The sequence below is a fragment of the Tiliqua scincoides genome, chromosome 4, assembly GCF_035046505.1.
Source record: "Tiliqua scincoides isolate rTilSci1 chromosome 4, rTilSci1.hap2, whole genome shotgun sequence".
NCBI classification, from domain to species: domain Eukaryota; kingdom Metazoa; phylum Chordata; class Lepidosauria; order Squamata; family Scincidae; genus Tiliqua; species Tiliqua scincoides.
Genome location: NC_089824.1, coordinates 154247730 through 154267264, shown reverse-complemented (window position 1 = coordinate 154267264; position 19535 = coordinate 154247730). Strand labels below are relative to the sequence as shown.

Genomic DNA, 19535 nt, shown 5'->3' with positions numbered 1-19535 from the left:
GTGGGCGGCTCTTGACACCTCCTCGGGGGAAGGGGACATTTGTCCCCTTCCCCTGAGTAAGGGAAGTGGCCCCACAATTGGGCTACTTGACTCTGTGCTGGCTAGTGCAGAATAAAGTAGTCCTGTGTTGGGCTGAGAGGCCCAACAAGGGGCTGTAGATCCAGCGGAGCTGAGCTCTGCCAGTCTAGCCCCCTCTCACCCTGCTCCCTTCCCCTGCCATGCCTTCTCCTTGCCTTCCCCCCCCCCACCCTGGCATGCCTCCCTCCACACCCCCACTCACCTCTCCACCACCTTGCGCTCACCTGGAGCTCTGGGTGGTGGTTGCCCATCCTCCACCCGACGTTGGTTCACGCTGAGTCAGTGCCCATGCTGGCCTTACAGCACACTTGCAACACTACATGCTGGTGCTGAACTGGCACAAAATGTTCAGGATTGGGACCTCAGTGTGTTCCTGGGGAAACACAGTTGTCTATTCAGTAGGCAAGTGTTCCTCAGACTATGGGGTTGGGGAGAAGAAACAACATTGCATGTGTGAAAGGCGTCTACTGGTTGTGACTTGGCTATAATCACTGAAAAGAAAGAACAGGGTCATAAGAGGGTCACAAGAGAAGCAGTGACTGCTTCTTTTGGCGATGGAGGGCCCTCAAGATAGCAGTGAGTTCTTCTGTAAACACAGTTCATGTATGTAAGGCACAATATCCAGTTTTCAAAAGAGGAAATGCTCAAGTTTGAAAGTCAGCAGACAGGAAAGGTGAAGGGGAGACTAGCCACAGGAAAGAAGATTTCCTGAACTTGGAAGGCTGGATTCACAAGGAGAAAAAAACAACTGGTTCATAGTGGTTCAGAAGAGCAGGAAGAGGATGTGAGAAACGAGCATCAGAAATGAATGGGCATTTCAGGGCTACTTGAAAGTTATGTTTAGAGACTCAAGAAAGTGCATACTTGCTAGATTTGTGAGTGGATAAATAAAAATGCACATGCTAGTTGCAATGAAGAGTTGCCACGTCTTCGCAAAAGGAAATTGCTATCAAGGTCCCTGGAGTGGGACCAAGGCTGCCTAGGGTTTATGAGCTAACCTGTTCCAGTGCTGTATGCAGGCGCTAGAGAATACAAGTGCTCCACAGCTGACAGCTTATCTAGTTCCTGGACTCTCTTCAAATACAGGCAATGAGCCAGAGCCTATGTTTGCCTGTGGGACGAATATAAACATCTGATTCTCAATATCTCCTTCTTTGGCAAAATATAATTAATTTACCACAGATGGCCTCTCTTACTTGTTTACAGGCAGGGTCTCTCTCCTGCAATCGTAGCACGAGTCTCTTTTCTGTACTGCTCATTTACTGGAAGGACAAGTACTTTACAAATCCCCTGAGGCTTTTGTGGACTCTCGGGAATGCATTTCCACCACATACGCACATGCAAAAGTGGCCTGTAGGATTACCACATTTCGAAGGGCAAATAAGAGGCACAAACGCAACTTGAGTCAAAAAAATCCATCTGCCCTTCAGCTGTCCTAGGATATGAATGTAAATGGTCAGTGTAAAAATGTAGAAATCTGTATTTCACAGAGGTTTAGAATTCAAGGAGGGGAAAGAAGATGAAAATGAAAATAGGTACCCCGTTCTATCCTCAGCATTTACAAACCTATGGTGCCTCTTAAACCAAAGATGCATGACCAGAGGTATCCATGTGAATATTTTGACCAGGGCCAACAAAGTCTAGGGATTAATATTTTTTCTCACTGCTGGTGGTCCCGGTAATTGTGCAGATGTAGCAGACTGTAAATTGGAGACTTCAGCCCCCCCACCAGCACACAACTGTGTAGTCGTGACCCGTCCTGCTTTAGTTGAAATCAGGGCTGAGCCCTTAATGAGAAGCCGAAGTAGGATAAACTTGTTCTTTTGGCAATGCTGTCCCTGATTTTGCTTTTGAAAAAAAAAAAAGAAGGAAAGCAAGCAAGCTCAGGCAACTAATTCAGCACAGATGTGCAAAAGCTGAAACTCCATCCTGAATAAACAAGTCCTAAAGATATTAAGCTCCTCTTCTGACTTGTGTCTCCAGCAAGTAGCATGCATGTGGTGCCATAGCGCAAATGGCTGGAAATGCTTAAAAGGGGAACAAAAAACAAAAAGTTGAAAAATGGTCCAGTTTTTGAAAAGCAGTGCTACAACTCTTTTTTCATCAGATCCTGGAAATGACCTCCATGCAATTACAGTCCAATCATTCAGTTGCCCTCATTGCATCCTTCTCCTCCCCCCGCCGGCCCTTTTAGGAATGGTTTGTTTTCAAGGTACAGTTTTTACCAGGATCTAGTCAAGTGAGAACATGTAAAATGTAAATCTAATCAAACATTTCTAATACATTTGAAAGCCCCTTCAAATAAAGGTTGCAAATAAATGTCCAGATTTTCTTCTCATTTTGGTTGGGTTGATTCATTTTTCTAAACTGAACCAGAGATTTTGTTTGTTTTAAATAGCATCATGTCACATGAGTGCTTGAGGTTGAGAATGAACAATGATATTCCCCAAAAGAGGGTTTAGGGATGGATAAACTGTCCCCTTTCACTTCTCGGTCACTGATTCAAATCCAGCTGTGACCAAGTGCCCATGTTTCAGCATGAAGGCTCTGGTGCAATTCTGTGTCTTAGAAAAAACCCAGTAAAACTTACATTCTGTTTAGAAGAATTACATGGCATCAGGTCAATGCTTGCCTCCTCTGTACAGGATGAACTTTTGTTACAGGAGACAAATGTTCAGGCTGAGCAGAGATGGCAAGAAATGGACACTTATTACTTATGGAAAGACAAAGAGAGAAGATCTCTATCACAGATGCAAAACTTACTGGATAGCCAGTTAGGGGACGTAGGCATAGTTGCATCCATGACTATGGAAAAAGTAAGGATCAAACAACTCGTCCTTTCCAATGTAAATGAAACACATTGTGGAATATTTTAGGGGAGGTCTGGAAATCACAGTCCCCAAAGGCAATTAGTATCTCAAGGGTCTTGTGCATTCATATCCTCCCATGTACTGATGGAGTCAAAGGTCATAGCCTCTGACGTTTACTTAACAAGAACTTTATGGGTCCTGCAAGCCCCATAAACATGACCTAGACCTTTTGCTCCAAAGACTGTGAGTCTAGAGACTCTGCTGATGACACCATTTAAAATAAAGGGTTAGTAGTGTGAAAATGATTGTCTTGCTTATTGTTCCCCAATGCCCCCATGCCAGTCCTGTGTTTGAAAAGCAAACACATCCAATAAAAAGGGGACAAATTTATGCTTTACGTATTTGGGAGTAATTCATATCATTCTACAACAGTCCTGATGTTTGGGTTATGTCTTTATTAGTAGCATTATTTAAAAAAAAAACAAACCAAAAAAAAAAACAACACCCCACAAATGTCTTTTTAAAAAATACAAGCACTGGGAGAATAGGATTTAGGACTTAATCCTAAATTGGGCCAGCGCTGGTGCCAAGCTCCAGCACGAGCACTGGGTGTCGCAAATGTGCCATGAGGCACGTGTGTGACACCCTGTGTGGAGTCAGTGCCGGAGCTTGCCCAGCGTCATTTGGACCTGAGCCCAGCACTGGTCAGACACTACCCAGAGCTAGGTAAGAGCTCTAGGTGACGGTGAGGGCCTTGGGTATAAGGAGGAGGTGTTCTGGGGCAGGGGAGTGCAGGGGAAGGAACTGGGGTGGGAAGGGGGTGGGACTGGCGGAGCTCTGTTCTGCCAGATCCTGAACTCTGTGTCGGGCCAGAAGGCCCAACACGTAGTCTCTCAAGTCTGTGCCATCAAAATAATCAGCACAGACTTGAGACTTGCAGGACTTGGGTCATTCCCCAGGGGAAGGGGACAAAAGTTCGTTCCCTCCGAGGAGACCTCTGGTGACCTCAGTTGGTACAGCTGGATGCAGTAGTAGCCATTTTGGCACTGCTTTACCTGGCAGGATTCGGCTGCCCACATCTCATCATGGGTCAGCTTGGTGGAAAGCTATTTTAAGGTTTATCGAGATGGCATCTTATACCAGAAAGAATTGCAAAGATTTATAAACTGGAAACTACCAGCTGTTGGTGACGCAGAGCTGAGAATGGTGATATAGACTATGTGTGTGGTTGTCTTTAAAGATTTGGGAAACAGATGATAGACATTTTTCAGATTAGAGTAAGTATGAGCCCACTGGCTATAGAACTTGGTTATTTCAAGGCGCATGAACAGTTGATTTTTTAAGGCTGCAATCCTAACCACACTTTCCTGAGAGTAAGCCCCATTGAACAAAATAGGACTTACTTCTGAGTAGACCTGGTTAGGATTGTGCCCTAAATCTATTAATTATACTGAGGATATTACATTGCACTAGAATGGAAAGCTAATGAATTATCCTTGAATTGTCTTAATCAACAAGCTTAATATATCCTGGCCTGTAATTTTCTTCTAAAATTAGCAGATGCCTACAAAGGAAGTTACAATTTTTGAATACATTTTGCAAGATGCGTTATGGAGAAATTAGCTACATCAGGTAAGAGATTATCAAATTAATCATGGTTGATTTTATGATAAATTGTATTTCTTTATAAGTGAGGCCTGTTGTATGTAGCATTTTTGTGTGCATGCTTGTTTATATAAATACAAACATATAAATGCTTGTTTTGTGTGCATGCTTGTTTATATAAATACAAATATATAAATGCTTGTTTATATAAATACAAGTGTTCAAAATAAGCCAGAGTGACTTAATTTTTCCATATCTTTTATCACAGCAGTACATGTGCTATTTTCACTAGCTTGGTTAAACCTTTGTAACTCTTCGTAATAAAAGCTCAATTTGTTTGCATTTTCCATACAAGGTCTTGCGGCTTCCACAATAAAAATAACCAAGTGCAGAAGCATCTATTTTACCATCAGAGTTCCTGAGTATTTCCTTTTTTTTCTTTGCCAGCTTCTAATTAGCCAGCCATTTGTGTTAGAAAATTGATGGATTATATAGGTAGCTGATTAAGTTTCCAGTCACATTTCCAGCACACACACCCCACTGACTTGCACCACTGATCAGAAGCAGACCCTGCAAGAGTCAAAAATGATAGTATGGTAGGTAGTAACATGAAAATGAAATGCTTCTTCAATTTAGTTTATGGCTTTTCCATAAATCGGAAAGCTCCCCTGCAGGGTGGAATTCCTTCTTGTTTATAGGTTTATTGTGCTAGTACCCCCCAGAATAAGCACACATGACACAGATCTGGAAGAAATCAATGGCCATGTTTACTGGTTGTCAGCGCATGAATGTGTTTTGTTTGTAGCAGGTCCTGCTTAGATGGTCAACCTCAGCTGTGCAGGCACCTAATCTGCAGAAGGCAGTTACAGCCTGAATCCTTCCTTCTGGTATAGCCTCCCTGGCTGAGAATCTAAGATCTGAGCCTTCAGGCTCTCCCAGTTTATTCACAGCCGACCCCCAATAAAGGGAGTCAAGGAAGCAGAATTGCCCTGCTAGCCCTGCACCCAACAATCACTAAGCTGGCATTACAATCCTAGTCTTGTGGAGGGTTCATCAGCCTGCACCCCAGTGCCAGAGAGCCACTTGGAACTGGTTTTGGTTGTGCCTCCTAACTCTTGCTTACTAAGGACAGACACCTTGGGATCCCTCTCTCTCATCCCTGCCCATACTATACTGCCAGGCATGGCTGACCTAGCACCGCCTTAAAAAACCACACAGTCTGGGGTAGGTGTAAAACGCACATTCCTTGGGTCAATAAGGAATGTGTCAAAAACTCCTACCCACCACCCCAAGGGGTGACCAGATGAGCATCAGACTGCATAAAGACAGGGGGCAGAAGGGTGGGGTTCACATCCACCATAACAATGGTGCTGTTCTTCTTGCTGGCCAATTACAGGCATACCTGCCTGTTCCAGCATGACCAATAGTGGTCAGGCAAACCCACAGCTTGTGCTGGGGGGGGAGAGCCTTTCATGTTAACCCCGCCCACAAATGCATGTAGACAGAGTGGTAGTCACATGCTTTTTCACTTATGTGTCCAAAACAACAGGGTCTATTGGTTCTTAGTAGTAGCTTAGTGATCGTATACCTTGCTGGCAAATCAAAAGCTTACCCCACCTCCCAAAAATGCCTTGTCTCTTCCTCCTCACTGCAGTTCCCCCACCCAAGTTTCTAGAGGACAAGGTGACCCTCCAGAATAATTTGGGATGTGGCTCTGGGGCTGCAGGGGGAGAAGGACAAATCTCCAAAACATGAGTTCAACTCCTATTTTTGAGGGCCGTTTTCAAGGATTCTCCCTCTCCCCTCCAGTGCCACAGTTTCTGAGGGTCCCCCTCCCCAACCCTTTGGGATGGCTTTGGGGAGGGACTGCAGTGAGGAGGGGCAAGAAAGATTTCTTGCACATTCCGAACCGTGGATGCAACCCAATGAAAATAAATACAGAGCCCACTCCATTCAGTAACATCTTATTCAGTAACAAGATGCTAGCAGAATTCCTAAAGAAAAACACACCAAGCAGAATGAACTATTATAATGCAACGCTATCTGGGAACACAGACATTGCTCCTTCTCTTTAGCCCACCAAGTTTCAGATTTCTTTTAAAAAATATGCCTGGTTTACTATATATTAGAACCTAATACTGCTTGTGAAATGTTTCCAAGTCAGTGGCTGGCTGCAAAGGCAGAACATACTTCATAACCCAACATGAAAAATGGAATATGTAAACACCACAAAAATTATCCAAGTGGGGACAACAGACACCAAATCCTTCAAGGCTCTAAATTCTATTTTGGCTGACGAGCACAGATTAGCTGAAATACGAAATGGCTCTTACATTGGTTTATTTATTTGTTTAAATGATTTACATGACAAATCCCCCCTCCCGCAAATAAACCGAGTGCTCAAGGCAGCATAGAAATGAAATACAAATGCAATAATAAAGAATAGTACAATTAAAAAAAACATTAAAACAAAATGCAACCGCAAAACCCCAAGAGATTACAGTAGGTTCTCAGTGTCTGTGGGAGATCTGTTCCCAGACCCCCTGCAGGAACCCGCAGATAACTGAATACACAGGTGGGGGCCATTACCCGCCTCCAGGAGACCTTTAGAGGCTTCAGACCACCTCCCAGATATGACTGGAAGACTCTTCTGGTCACGTCTGGGAGGTACAGGTCAGCCTTTCTGGCATGGGTTGGGACCCGCATTGGGTAAAATCTGTGGGTCCCGAACCCATGAATAAGAAGGATCAACCTGTACTTTAAAGAAGGGAGGGCCAATAGGAAAAAAAAATTAAGTTTTCAGCCCTTGCCAGACGGCTAACAAGGGAGGGGTCAGTTCTTAATCTCACCAGGAGGGAATTCCATAATGAAGGCACTGACACAGAGAAAGCCCTGCTCGGCCCCTTGTTGCTTTCAATCTGGCCTCTGCCAAAAGGAGCATGTGCGGCAGGGCCTCCTCTGCTGATCCTAGGGGATGGCTCAGTTCACATGATTGGTTCAGCACACAGGATTTGATGTGCTTCTGTATTTTTTAACGTCTTTACAGTCCAAACTAAGTTTATTTGCCTGATACCTGTATTATTTCTGGATCAGATAATGAACAGAGCTCTTCCTAAATTAGAATTCCAGGGAATGTCTCAATCTTATCTTCACAGTTTGGATAATATCCTAACTACTTAAGTCTATGGATATTTAGAGGAGTCCTATTTGCAGATAGATTGGTTCTACTCCACTTTCAATGGTGACCTAAAGGGCACTTAAAGTCTAATCCACAATCCACTTTCTTCCTTACAGTGTTTATTTATGATGCTATCTGCATACATGTTTTTATTTAAAAGATTTGTATCCTGCCTTTCTGCCAATGGATCCAAGGCAGTTCACAAGGCACAAAGTAGCAAACAAACAATTAAAAAAAGAGGAGACGAGATTATGAATACAGAAAAACATCAAAAGGGGTTGGAGAAGGCCTAGAAATGTTTTCAGCCTTCTGTGAAAGTTGGTAGGGATGAAGTACATAGCATCTCTAGTGGAAGGGAATTTCATAAAGGGGGGGCCATCACTGAGAAGGGTCTCTCGTATGTCACCACAACTTGTTCCTCAGCCAACAATGGGACTCATATGAGAGTCTCACAGGCCATCTTAGGGATGAGTAGACACATAATGGAGGGAGACAATACATGGCAATCTATGGAGATATTTGAGGATTGCAGTGCAATTCTAATACTATTGTTTGGGTTAATTTCACAAGAAATTAAGGACAATACGTTTAGAATCACTGAGTAGCTGAAAGGTTTGCTTTTATTTATGAATTGTTACAAGAACAAGCATACTGCTAAATGTTTTTTTTAAGTACGAAGTAACTTTACATACAAAAGAACCTGATTAGGGGAATATATAACGGCAAGTGTATTGCTCTACTTACAGCAAGTATGGCTATAATAATGCCAGCAGCACAAAGGACAGCATCGTTGATCGTCTCTCCTTCTTTCACAGGATACCTGATGCTCTCATCATTGCAGTAAAATCCCCGCTTATAGGGTGCAATTGTGCTTGTTTCAATGATCAGAAATGGCAGACCAGCTAGTAGGGAGGAAAGAAAAAAGGAGTGATAAGAACCGGAGACAAGCATGTACCCCAACAACCAATATAAATCATTGCTGCCCACTGAGGGGAACCTAATAAAGGCTCCCGTTCAATTTTCCAAAGGTAGATGCATCTCAGCAGAACTTTCAGCCCAACAAAGAACCACCAGACCAATTTCATTAGATGTCTTTACATCAAATGTCACAGTGATGAAGAGGTGCTAGAAAGGTTCCTAAGTTTCTCTACAAAAACCAGAACAATGCTTACTACCCAAATGCAAATTATCAGATGAAACTTTCTATTTAGTTTGACAGACTGAAGGAGGCCTTTGAGATGTTTGAGGCATTACTTATTGCAAAATAAAAAAAGATCAATCACCACTTCTCAATAGAAATAAAACATTAAAACTTGCAAACATTAAGATAGTTCTTAGTATTTAGCCTGTATCTACAGCGATATCTGAAGCAGTAAACAGAAGCAATAAGATAGTTTGTTGCTCCCAGGTATTTCTGAAGGAGTTCCATTCACAGATGGAACTCAGAGGCAGAGCACATGCTTTGTATGCAGAAGGTATGAGTCTCAGGGCCCAATCCTATTCAATTTTCCAGCCCTGATCCAGCAGTACCAACAGGGCACCTGCTGCATACTGCTGTGGTCTCTCAAAGCACTCCTCAATGTAAGGGAATGCTTGTGCCTTTATCTTGGGGCTGCATTGGTGCTGGAAAATTGGATAGGATTGGGCCCTTAATCTCTGTCATCTCCCGGAAGGGTTGGGAAAGAAAGAGGGCAGTGGACCCCACCCCCCACCAATCCACCACCTGAGGCATCTCCCGGAAGGGTTGGGAAAGAAAGAGGGCAGTGGACCCCACCCCCCACCAATCCACCACCTGAGGCAACCATCTCAGCTAGCCTCATGGATGTGCCATCCCTGTCTGACACCACTGCCTTGAAACTGATGGTGACATAATCTTGATAAGTACAGGCTGAGCCTCATTATTCGCGTGGGTTCAGTTCCAAGCACTCACATGGATGGCAAAAAATGAACTATAGCAAATCCATTTAAAAATCAAAGTTTCTTTGCTCCAGTGACTTAAAAACAGCCTTGCTGACCTTTGTGATGTAAGATAAGAAACATTAAGAAGACAATCCATCAATCCTCCAAGCTTAGAAAGGCGCTTCACTCAGCCCCTCCCTTCACCAATGCAATGTGATCACCTTTGGGGGAAGGGAGGGGTTGCCTGGAGAGAAAAGGATTGATGGATTGTCAGCCAGCTGCCCTCTCTCTCTCTCTCTCTCTCTCTCTCTCATATTAAGGAGGCTATTGTTAAAGGACTGTTCAGTTTTTTAAACAGATTTTAAAGGGGTGCATTTTTCCCCTTCTCCAGGGATCAGCACATTCCTTCTCATTTGCAGGGGCCATTCGTGTTGAGTCAAATCCGTGTATAAAAAATCTGTGTATAAATAGGCTGGACCTGTAGAATCAACCAAGGGCCTCCTGTGATTACTGGAAAAAAAAAAATGGAATGATACAAGAACGCAATACTGTGTTCTATACTGAGGAACTGGAAGGTGGCTCAGTGATAGTGTTTTGCATGAATAAAGTCACCCCCTCCTGCCTCTGACATGCCTCTTACCGACCCATGTTCTGCCCCATTCTGCCTCCCCCCCCCCCCGCTAACCTACATTTGTCCGTTGGCCTTCCTTACCCTGGCCTGGGCGTGGAGGGCGGCTCCAACCTCTTTGGCAGAGATCCAGAAACACACAGTTCTGTGTGCTGCCAGAACACCGTTTGCAACAGCCATAATGGCACTACTGCTGCCAGAATACTAGTTCCAGCAGTGGTAGCAGTACCCAATAGGATTGGGTTGTGATTCACTGTATACAAAGGTGCCTACTTTGCAACACACGAATAAGATTGTGAATAAGAGGCATGCTTCTTAAAAACCAATCTTTGATTTTGCAACCCAAAACTTAACATATTGTGTGGATCCAGGCCCTTTTCATTCTATTAGCAAAACGTGTTGGAAGAGAGCCGACTTGGCCACAGAATCTCTCTCCTAAGCCAACAATATATGATATTAATAGCCTGCTTTTCAAATCCCATAGTATCGCAGTGAAAAATTGCTGCCTAAAAGTGAACACTGCATGATGCGATCTAGTTTCACATTGACTAGAAGCAGCAGTTTAATGGTCAAACTTTGGGGAGTTCACCATATCCATAGTTACGTGGCTCATTGTTATTGCTCCAGTTCCTCTTTTTAATAGCTTCAACATGACAGGTCTGTAAAACACATGTTCCTTCAAACAATAAAACATATCTGAAAGCTAAGTCGGGCTTTACGAAAAAAGAAAGAAAAAGGGGGCATTGGGGGTGGGAGGCAAGAAAGACAATGGTGTTCCTGTGTATTATGTGAACTCTGGAATAATAAAGATTTGTTTTCCCTTCATTCACTGAACAGCATGGGGTAGTATTTCCACATTTCAATTATTTGCGGGACTGCCACCACTATAATATGAGCACAACTTGATCTGTATTGTATATATTTTCTTTTAAAGCACACAGACGTGGTTTTGAAAATCCGATGGTTTTGTTTTTTTCCCCCTACAAACTTGTGGTTCAGTGGGATATTGCCAATTGAGTCTTGACATTTTTCCAGCACAACAGTAACCTCAGATTCCCTATTTTCATATGAGAAATATAAACAAACCCTCAGGAGCTGAACGGATATTGCTCACAAAACCCACAACATGCCTAGACTCTGGGGCTGGAGGCCATATTCAAGGAGGTCACCATCTGGAACAGGGCACACGCTGCCCTTGGAACCATGTGATGCCAGGCCCCTTGCTAAGGTAGCCTTGCTTCCAAGAGGGGACCTCTTGCAGCCCATGTTGTTTGTGGAATGGTGTCACCACCCACCACTTTTGGCAACAACCTCGTCTTCTGGGAGTGGTTAGCACTGAGGTTCCAGCATGGATAGATGCCAACGGCCACCCTGAAAATAGGTTTCTAGTAGATAATATGACTAGGAATCTAGACAAAAATGCCACAGATGAAAATCAAGGGCAAAGGGGTGGGAAGAAATATCAAAATGGAAACAATTTTTGCTGCGTGACTTTTCCAGGAAAGACTCCTGGCCCTGCTTTCATATACACCAAAAAAAATTCATCCAAAGATGAAAAGCCATTTCAGTCAGTAGTCACACAGCTGTCCCAACCCTGCCAGCTTCCCAAACAGAACATAGACTATTCTGTTAATAACCACCACCATCAGATTCTGATACAGCTCTCCATCCATTAATGACACCCAACATTATTGAAATCAAACTTCAACATCATTTGGTTCTGACATTTCAACATTAGTGTTAATGTCAATTTTTGGTATCAGAAACATTCAACAAAATTTGACAAGATCTAGTTCCTGGAGTTATCAGTTTGCCACTAGATTGTGTGGTTGAAGTATCAATCTCTGGGTCAAATCTTACCCTGCAATTTTCACAAATAATAGTGGATATTCTGTTTCAGCTGCAGCCATTTCAGAGACTTAAGTTCAAGTCCTGAATCTCTTTTTGTATCCTATGTTATACAGTCTTTTCCTTCCATGACAGATGCTCCTGGGTGGACAAACTGGCTCAGTTCTCCAATGCAATGGTTCCCAAACTGTGGATCAAGACCACCAGTGGATCACAACCCTATTCCGAGTGAGTCGTGAAACTGACAAACTGATAGCTGACAGGGAAATGGTATTGGGGCCTATGAAAACCAAAACGGAGCAGCACATGTGAGTACTACCTCAGTCCACTTCGAAGGGCAGGCCGATAGGAAAGCAGAATGGTCCTGATCTGATGAATTCAGGCCCAATAAAGTACAATGAAGGAAGTCCCCACCCCCAAGCTGACAAGGAGAATGTATTGGGAAGCACCACAGGTTTGCATTTACTTGTGAGTAGGTAATGTGCCTCAGTTTGTATCATAAGAACATAAGAACAGCCCCACTGGATCAGGCCATAGGCCCATCTAGTCCAGCTTCCTGTATCTCACAGCGGCCCACCAAATGCCCCAGGGAGCACACCAGATAACAAGAGACCTCATCCTGGTGCCCTCCCTTGCATCTGGCATTCTGACATAACCCATATCAAAGGCCAGGTGAATGCAAACATAAGGCCACCAGAATGGTCCCAACCCAATGAAGGTGGAGCTCAACAAATACTCCAGAATGTAGCCCTCACCATACTAAAAGGATAAAAATGGAGGCTTGAGTGGCTGGTAAAGCTAGGTGGATCCTGACATGAATGTCATTTTAAAAAGTAGGTCCTGGTGCTAAAAGGTTTGGGAACCACTGCTCCAGTGTATTTCCTCTCCTTGATAAGAAGGACTGCCTTTTTACAAGTCAGACCAACGATCTATCTAACCTAGTATTATTAACCTAAATTGGCAGTGACTCTCTGTGACCTCAGTCAGTTCTTTCTTAGCCCTGCTGATCAAGTTATTTGAGATTTCATGGGGTACTGTGGAAAACCAGCTTTACTTATTTGAAACCCAAGATCGACCCTGGATCTTTTACACACAAAGAACACAGACTTTCAAGTTAGATACCGTCTCGTCCCAAGTTCTTAAAAGGTCTGTTTCAGTCCACCTTCTTTTTAAAAGCTGCATGGTTGGGAGATTTTCCTGTCATAAGTAATGCAATGGTTAGATATTTATGACCTCTCACTCTTTTACAAATAAGAATTATTTGCGAAATCTGTCAAGTGATCTTACATTTCCAAAAATTGCACACATCTTATTCAGGTGAGTATTTGCTCATGGATCATTGCAGTTAAATCTTGACTGCATATAGGTGGATTGGGGTAGAGTAAGGTGAGGTGGGTGGGATACTGACATGAAAGACCTCTTTGTCCATCATAACCAACTGACTTTTGGAAAGCTATTTTTCAGCATCTTGGTTCACAAAAGCCATTTTCACACACCAAGCCAGAGGTTTTGCCTCTCAAATACTAAAAGGGCTAAGAATTGCAGCCTTCTTTCAGGGCCTTCTGCTCTAGTAATTCCAGGAGGGTTTTGTCACTGACTTCACCCCTAACTAGATGAAACAGGTGTGGACATTAATGAATTCAGCTTGGCCCAGTAGGGGCCTTGGCTGCTGGGTACAGAAAAAACAACTGCCAAATGCTGCTTTTGTTGGGAGGAAGTCAAGGTGACTTTCTGACTCCTCACTGCTGGGGCCTTGTGCAAAGCTGCTTCAATGAAAGGCTGACATTGCATTCTGCTTTGCATTAAGAAGGGGGTTACCGCAGCCGACCTGAATCCAAGCAGGGTTTGAATATCAAGTACAAGGAAAGAATTATTTTATTTAACTTCTTTCTCCACAATCAATTAATATTTCTGAACCTCCTGGGAATGCTAACAACCTCAGAGACACGGGTGGGCAATAAAAAGAAGACGAAGAAGTGTGCCCTCACGGAGCACACCGGGCAGCAAAATCAAAGGTCTCTGTGTTGGATTCGATGCTTTGAAACACTGAACCTTTGAAAATCTAACACTTGGACAGACTAAGGTGGAGGGGGAGAAAGAGGGCAGAAGACAGGATAAGCTTTCATTGGCCACCCATTGATAAAGTCATGTGGGATGTGTTAGTGTGGTGACCCAGCCAAGCAGCTCTGATCTTCCCAGCTGAAGTTTCACCTTTGCGCTAAATTGAACACAGTTGCTTCCCCCACCTCCAAGTTGCTTCCCCCCACCTTCCCTCATTTTAAGCTATGGAAGAACCATCCTCTTTAGCTTCCTGTAGACACTAAAAGATAGAATTATATCCCAGCAAAAGCACCTCAGGAAATTTTCAGTATCTGATACATAAACCCACTTTGTGACATATTTCTTTTACGGTTCCATGTTCTTGGGTAGTCAACCGTTTAATCTAAAATAAGGATCCCTGACTTTTTTTCCACGTACAAGGGGTGACTATGGGTTACATACAGGAAAGAGAATCCCACTGAATCATTTACTTTTTCCTTATCAGTTTCAAGATGTGTGTTTCCTTCTCATGTAGAACAGTGGATTTTAAACCACGCAGCAGGGTACACTCTTGGTTCACACGCAGACAGCACTGAGACACAAAGCATCTTGCCAGTGATCTACATAAACTGACCACACATCCTAGATTATGCCCCAGAACTTCCACTGGTGCTGGTAACTTGGTGGCAGGGATGGGCCGTAGGCAAGGAAAGAGCAACAGATTGTGTTGGGGGAGAACCCAGGGTGTCAGGGGAAGAAAGGGGCAGATATGGCAGTAACTGTGCACTCCAGACCTTATCCCCCATTTTTCTGGCTGTCCCCCTCCTTGGCTCTCCTAGTTTCATGCTAACTATGAGAGTAGCAGGTGTCAGTGCACAATATACCAGCAACTTGCTGGCTCAGTGAAAAGAAAAAAAAGTTGCTTGAACTTTTTAAATCAGGGTTATTGAGGCTGCAAAATCTTAATTGAACACATTCCTCTCACTCTCACTCTCCACAATCATACTCCGGTTTGAAACATTTTTGCAGCCCTGAGTACGGCCGACTCCTAAGTTATGATGCTGGCTCCCAGGAATTTCAAATACTTGCCCAGCTCTGAGTGGAGAGTATCCAGAAGAACTCTGAACGACAAGTTCAACAGGATTATTAAATCATTTTGGTCAGCTTCAGCCACATACTGGAATTTTTCATTCCAGGTACCCACTGCAAATGTTGGAGTGATGTGTAATTTGAACATGGCTACAGGCCTTGGAAATGCCAGAGCCTTATTTGTTTTACTGTTTTTGTTCAGATTCTTCTAAGTTGGATATAATCCAGTTTTAACTAAATCAGGTTCTTATTATGGCTTTCGCTATATATTTTTTAAGAATTGCCACTTTTGATGAGGAAACTACCATCACCGTCCAGTATTAATATGAAACATTCTCAGCATGGAGCATTTAATTAACCCCATATTTCCATTCCCCCCCCCCCAACATACATAGCAATGTTCCACTTCTGTCATGATTAGGGTTACCAGATACAAAGGGCGACAGAGTGCCTATACCTTCAACCATTGAATAGAAGTGGGAATCTTGTCAGGTGCAGCTTTTTAAACCCTTCCCTGTTGAGCTGCACTTGCCATACAATGGTTAAAGGTATAGGCACTCTGCCCCACTTTGTAACAGATAACCCCAGTCATGATCATCAAACAAAATCCTCTTGTTAACTTTCCCAGGTAAATTCTGATCCCCTTTTATAACTCTCTGAGATTTTCAAGGAAAATCTCTGAATTCTAATGGGCACCAAATATAATTCACCTCCAACCATAGCAGTGGCGTAGCTAGCGGGGGCAGGGGGTGGTCTTCCCTGGGTACCACCCGAGGGGGGGTGACACCACAAACGCCCCAACATCGCTAACTTCGCAAAGGTTAGGAGTAACCCCATCATGCCATATACCGTTGTATGTGGAATCTCCAGCAAAATGCAATGCAAAAAACCAGAGTGAAATATCTCCTTTCCATCAAAAGTTATGGCCAGAAAATCAGAAACCCAAAAATGCATGGAGCCTTATGGAAAGTGAAACAGCCATATTGTGCGTTTACTCGTGAGTAGGTGGACTTGTCTTAGTCCAACGGAAAGGGCAGGCTGAGAGGAATCCAACGACACCAGAATGGTTCCTGTCCAATGAAAGCAGCCCAAAAAAACACCCAAGAAGGAAGTCCCTCCCTCCCAGCTGAGGAATGTATTGAGCCTATGGAAAGCTAAAGGAAGCCACATGGTCACATTTACTCGAGAGTAGGCAAGCATGCCTTGGTTCCTGGTCAAGTTGGGCACAGGAGAGTGATGGCTAGCTGCATGGCCCAGATCTGATAAAAGTGGAGCTGAACAAATGCTCCACAAGGCAGCCTCCCCCCCCCCCAAAGAATAAAACAGAGGCTTCAGCTGTAAGGTGAATTTTTACTTGTTTTTAGACTTACAAAGCTGGGTGAGTCCTGATAGTAATATGCTTACTCCCCCCCCCAAGCCTGGATCCCCCTACAATCTCTCTTTCTCTCCCCCCTTCCAAGCCTGGATCCCCCCCCAATCTTCCTTTCTCCCCCCCTTCAAGCCTGGATCCCCCCACAATCTTCCTAGTGACCAAAATTCTGGAAATTGTGGCTTTTAGGAATAATACCATCATGTTATATACCATTTTATGCAGAATTTCATCCATTGCTTGTGGGGAAATATTCACTGTAATTATTTTCTGGCCATTATTATTATTCATTACATGTCATGACTATTACTATCTCTGTCTCACCTACCTCACAGGGTTGTTGTGAGGACAAAATAAGGGGGTGAACCATGTACACCACCCTGAGCTGCTTAGAGGAGGGTGGTATAAAAAGTGAATTAGTTAATTAATAATATAATATAATAATTAAGTCGTATGGGGTGACAAAATTTTATGGGCCCCGGGTGTCAAATGACCTAGCTGTGCCTCTGAAAAATGCTTGAAAAATGATCTAATAAAACAGTTAACAGTGCAATCCTATGTGCAGTGCAGATTTATTCTGAGAAGGAAGACCCTCTGTGTTCAATGGCATTTCTTCCCAAGTAAGCGTGCAAACAAGTGGGAAAATGCAGCCACTTAAGCAACCAAACAAAAACAGAGACAAAGGTAGTAATTTAGATGGCTAAAGTAAGGGGAAGGAAAGAACCTGGCATTTTATCCAACTTCAAGAGGCTGTCTGGTTTCACAGCATATTATACATGTAAACATTTGGAAACTTCCAGAAGCAGATAACATGTGGCTGCCCCTGAGTGACCTCACTGGGACTGGGAAACTTACAATTCTAAGATGGTCTTCAGAGCAATGAGAAGTAGTTCGTAGCTTACCTATTATGTGAAAAATGAACTAAGGCAATACTCATGTTTACAATAAATGCTGTTGTTAGCTTTTGGAACTGTGTAGTAAGCTTTGCTTCATTACAACAACATAGCATCATAACCATGTCTGGTTTACTCTACTCTCTGGTTCACAGCACAGAGCTTTACTATATTTGTTCTACAGTGTGCTTCTCCAGAAGAGCCACGAAAAACACAATAAACTTTGCATCCTGGAGCTCTGATGAAGTTCACAATGTGTTGAGGCAAGGAAAAAAAATTAATCCTGCTAATAAAAGATTTTGAATTGCTGTGCTTTGAAGGTGGGTCTTCATCAAACATTTTAAGGGTCATATGCTATTTCCTTAATGCACATTTACAGTAGAAAAGTGCTAGAGACTTTTTAAAAAGTTGACTTGTTTACTTTAGGAGACAGGTCCAAAAAGGTTTCACTGACAGGTAACTAGAGTTACACAATTTAACCTCTGTGGTCAATGCCATACAGCTCTAGCTGAAGTGTGACCTGGAACTAACCGATCCCACATTTAAGACTGGGAAGGAGTTATCCCAGGGGATTCTTACAAATCTTTCACAGTAGCCTATTGAATGGGTTGTGGTTTGCTTGGAACATCTATATTCATTATTATTATTAAAATACTTATAAGCTTGCCTTTCTTTCCAACAAGGTCCAAGTCATAAAATCACCATAAAAAATTCAAACAAATATGTACAGAATATAGCAATTAGTTAAAACAAAAATACCACACCTCCAAGTTGTATTAAGTAAACCAACCACAATACACAAGCAGACCCCCAAGCAGATAAAAATCAAGGTTGACTCTGGTGCAGGAGGCCACCAGAGAGGGGAAAAAATGAACCTCCTTTACAAGGGAGTGCAACCTGGGTGCAGATTCTCACGAAGATTCTCATGAAGCCCCAGCTGTTCAGCTTCCCCTGGTTTGTTAGAGTTCAAACCCAGAACTTGAGCAGAGAGGGAAGATAAGGGCAGTTGAATAGCCTTATGGAGTGAGTCCAGCTGGGCAAGAATAGTGTTAAGCTGTTTACATACAAAAAGAACCGTGTTTCCAATAATAATGTTGTAATCACCCAACAAGGACAAAAAACAATTGCTGAGACCATTCTCCTGAGATAATGACTGCTTGTCCTGTGGAGAGGGAGCCGAAGGGGTGGGTGAAGGAGGGCAGGCTGATGCCTTGCCAATATGACTGGAGGGAGACTGGTAGTTTCTCTCCACTTCTGTTTCGGAAACATGAAGAGCTTCATATCTGTTGGGAGAAGCGAGATTTATGAGCTCACCTATTTCTGACCATGCTGGGAGGTCCTCCAGGCATAGCTGCTTGGCTGACTTGATAGGAGAGTTGCCCTGTCCAGGGGAGTGTTTATGCCTTCTCCTCTTCCCCATTGGAGCAGCTTTTTAGAATCCACTGTAATCCAAAGACAAGGGTGCAGACTGGAAACAGCTGGTAGTATTGCTTTGCTCTACCAGGACTCAGAAAACATCCAGAGGAGGAAAAAGAGTCAATGGATTCAATTGAAAAATAAAATAAAATCAGGGCATATAACAGGAGCACAATAGCAGGGATTCTACCAGGTGGCCATCTTGGAATCCATCTTCGTGAGAATCTGGATTGTGGTAAATCTGCCTATTGCTTGTTGAAAAATCAAATACTGCTGGAATTCCGGGACTCCCCCATCCATAAGGGGCGCTGGTCCAACAAATTGAGGGCTAAAGACTCTCTATGCAGATTGTTATACCTTGATCCATCCCAGGCTGTGTTGATTGCAGGAAATCATAGAACTACCCTGGATTCCCCAGTCTACAAACTGGACCCGGCTTCTTTTGAAGTTTAGCACCTCTTGGATCCTGGGCCAGCTGCATGGAAGAGTTGATTTCTTCAATCTTTTGGCATCTTCTTGCGGAGAGTCTTTGCTGACATGATTGTTAAACCTTTGCTCCCAAGGCATAGAATGCAGCCTCCCCCTCCACTCCTTCCATCAGCCTTGAAGCTGGCTCAGGCTGGCTCTGTGCCCAGTCACCGGAGGAGAGATAACCGTCCCCAGAGCGTGGGACTTGCCAATT

The 19535-nt window shown here is 43.4% G+C and overlaps 1 protein-coding gene across 1 annotated transcript in view; it reads right to left on the bottom strand.

The window, feature by feature from the left end:
- The window catches only part of PLPP3 (phospholipid phosphatase 3), an 80653-nt gene that overhangs the window by 23350 nt on the left and 37768 nt on the right, over nt 1-19535 (bottom strand). Inside the window, exon 2 of the mRNA XM_066623919.1 lies at nt 8416-8573. Within this exon, the coding sequence (XP_066480016.1) occupies nt 8416-8573 (158 nt within the window). The remainder of the gene's footprint in view (nt 1-8415; nt 8574-19535) is intronic.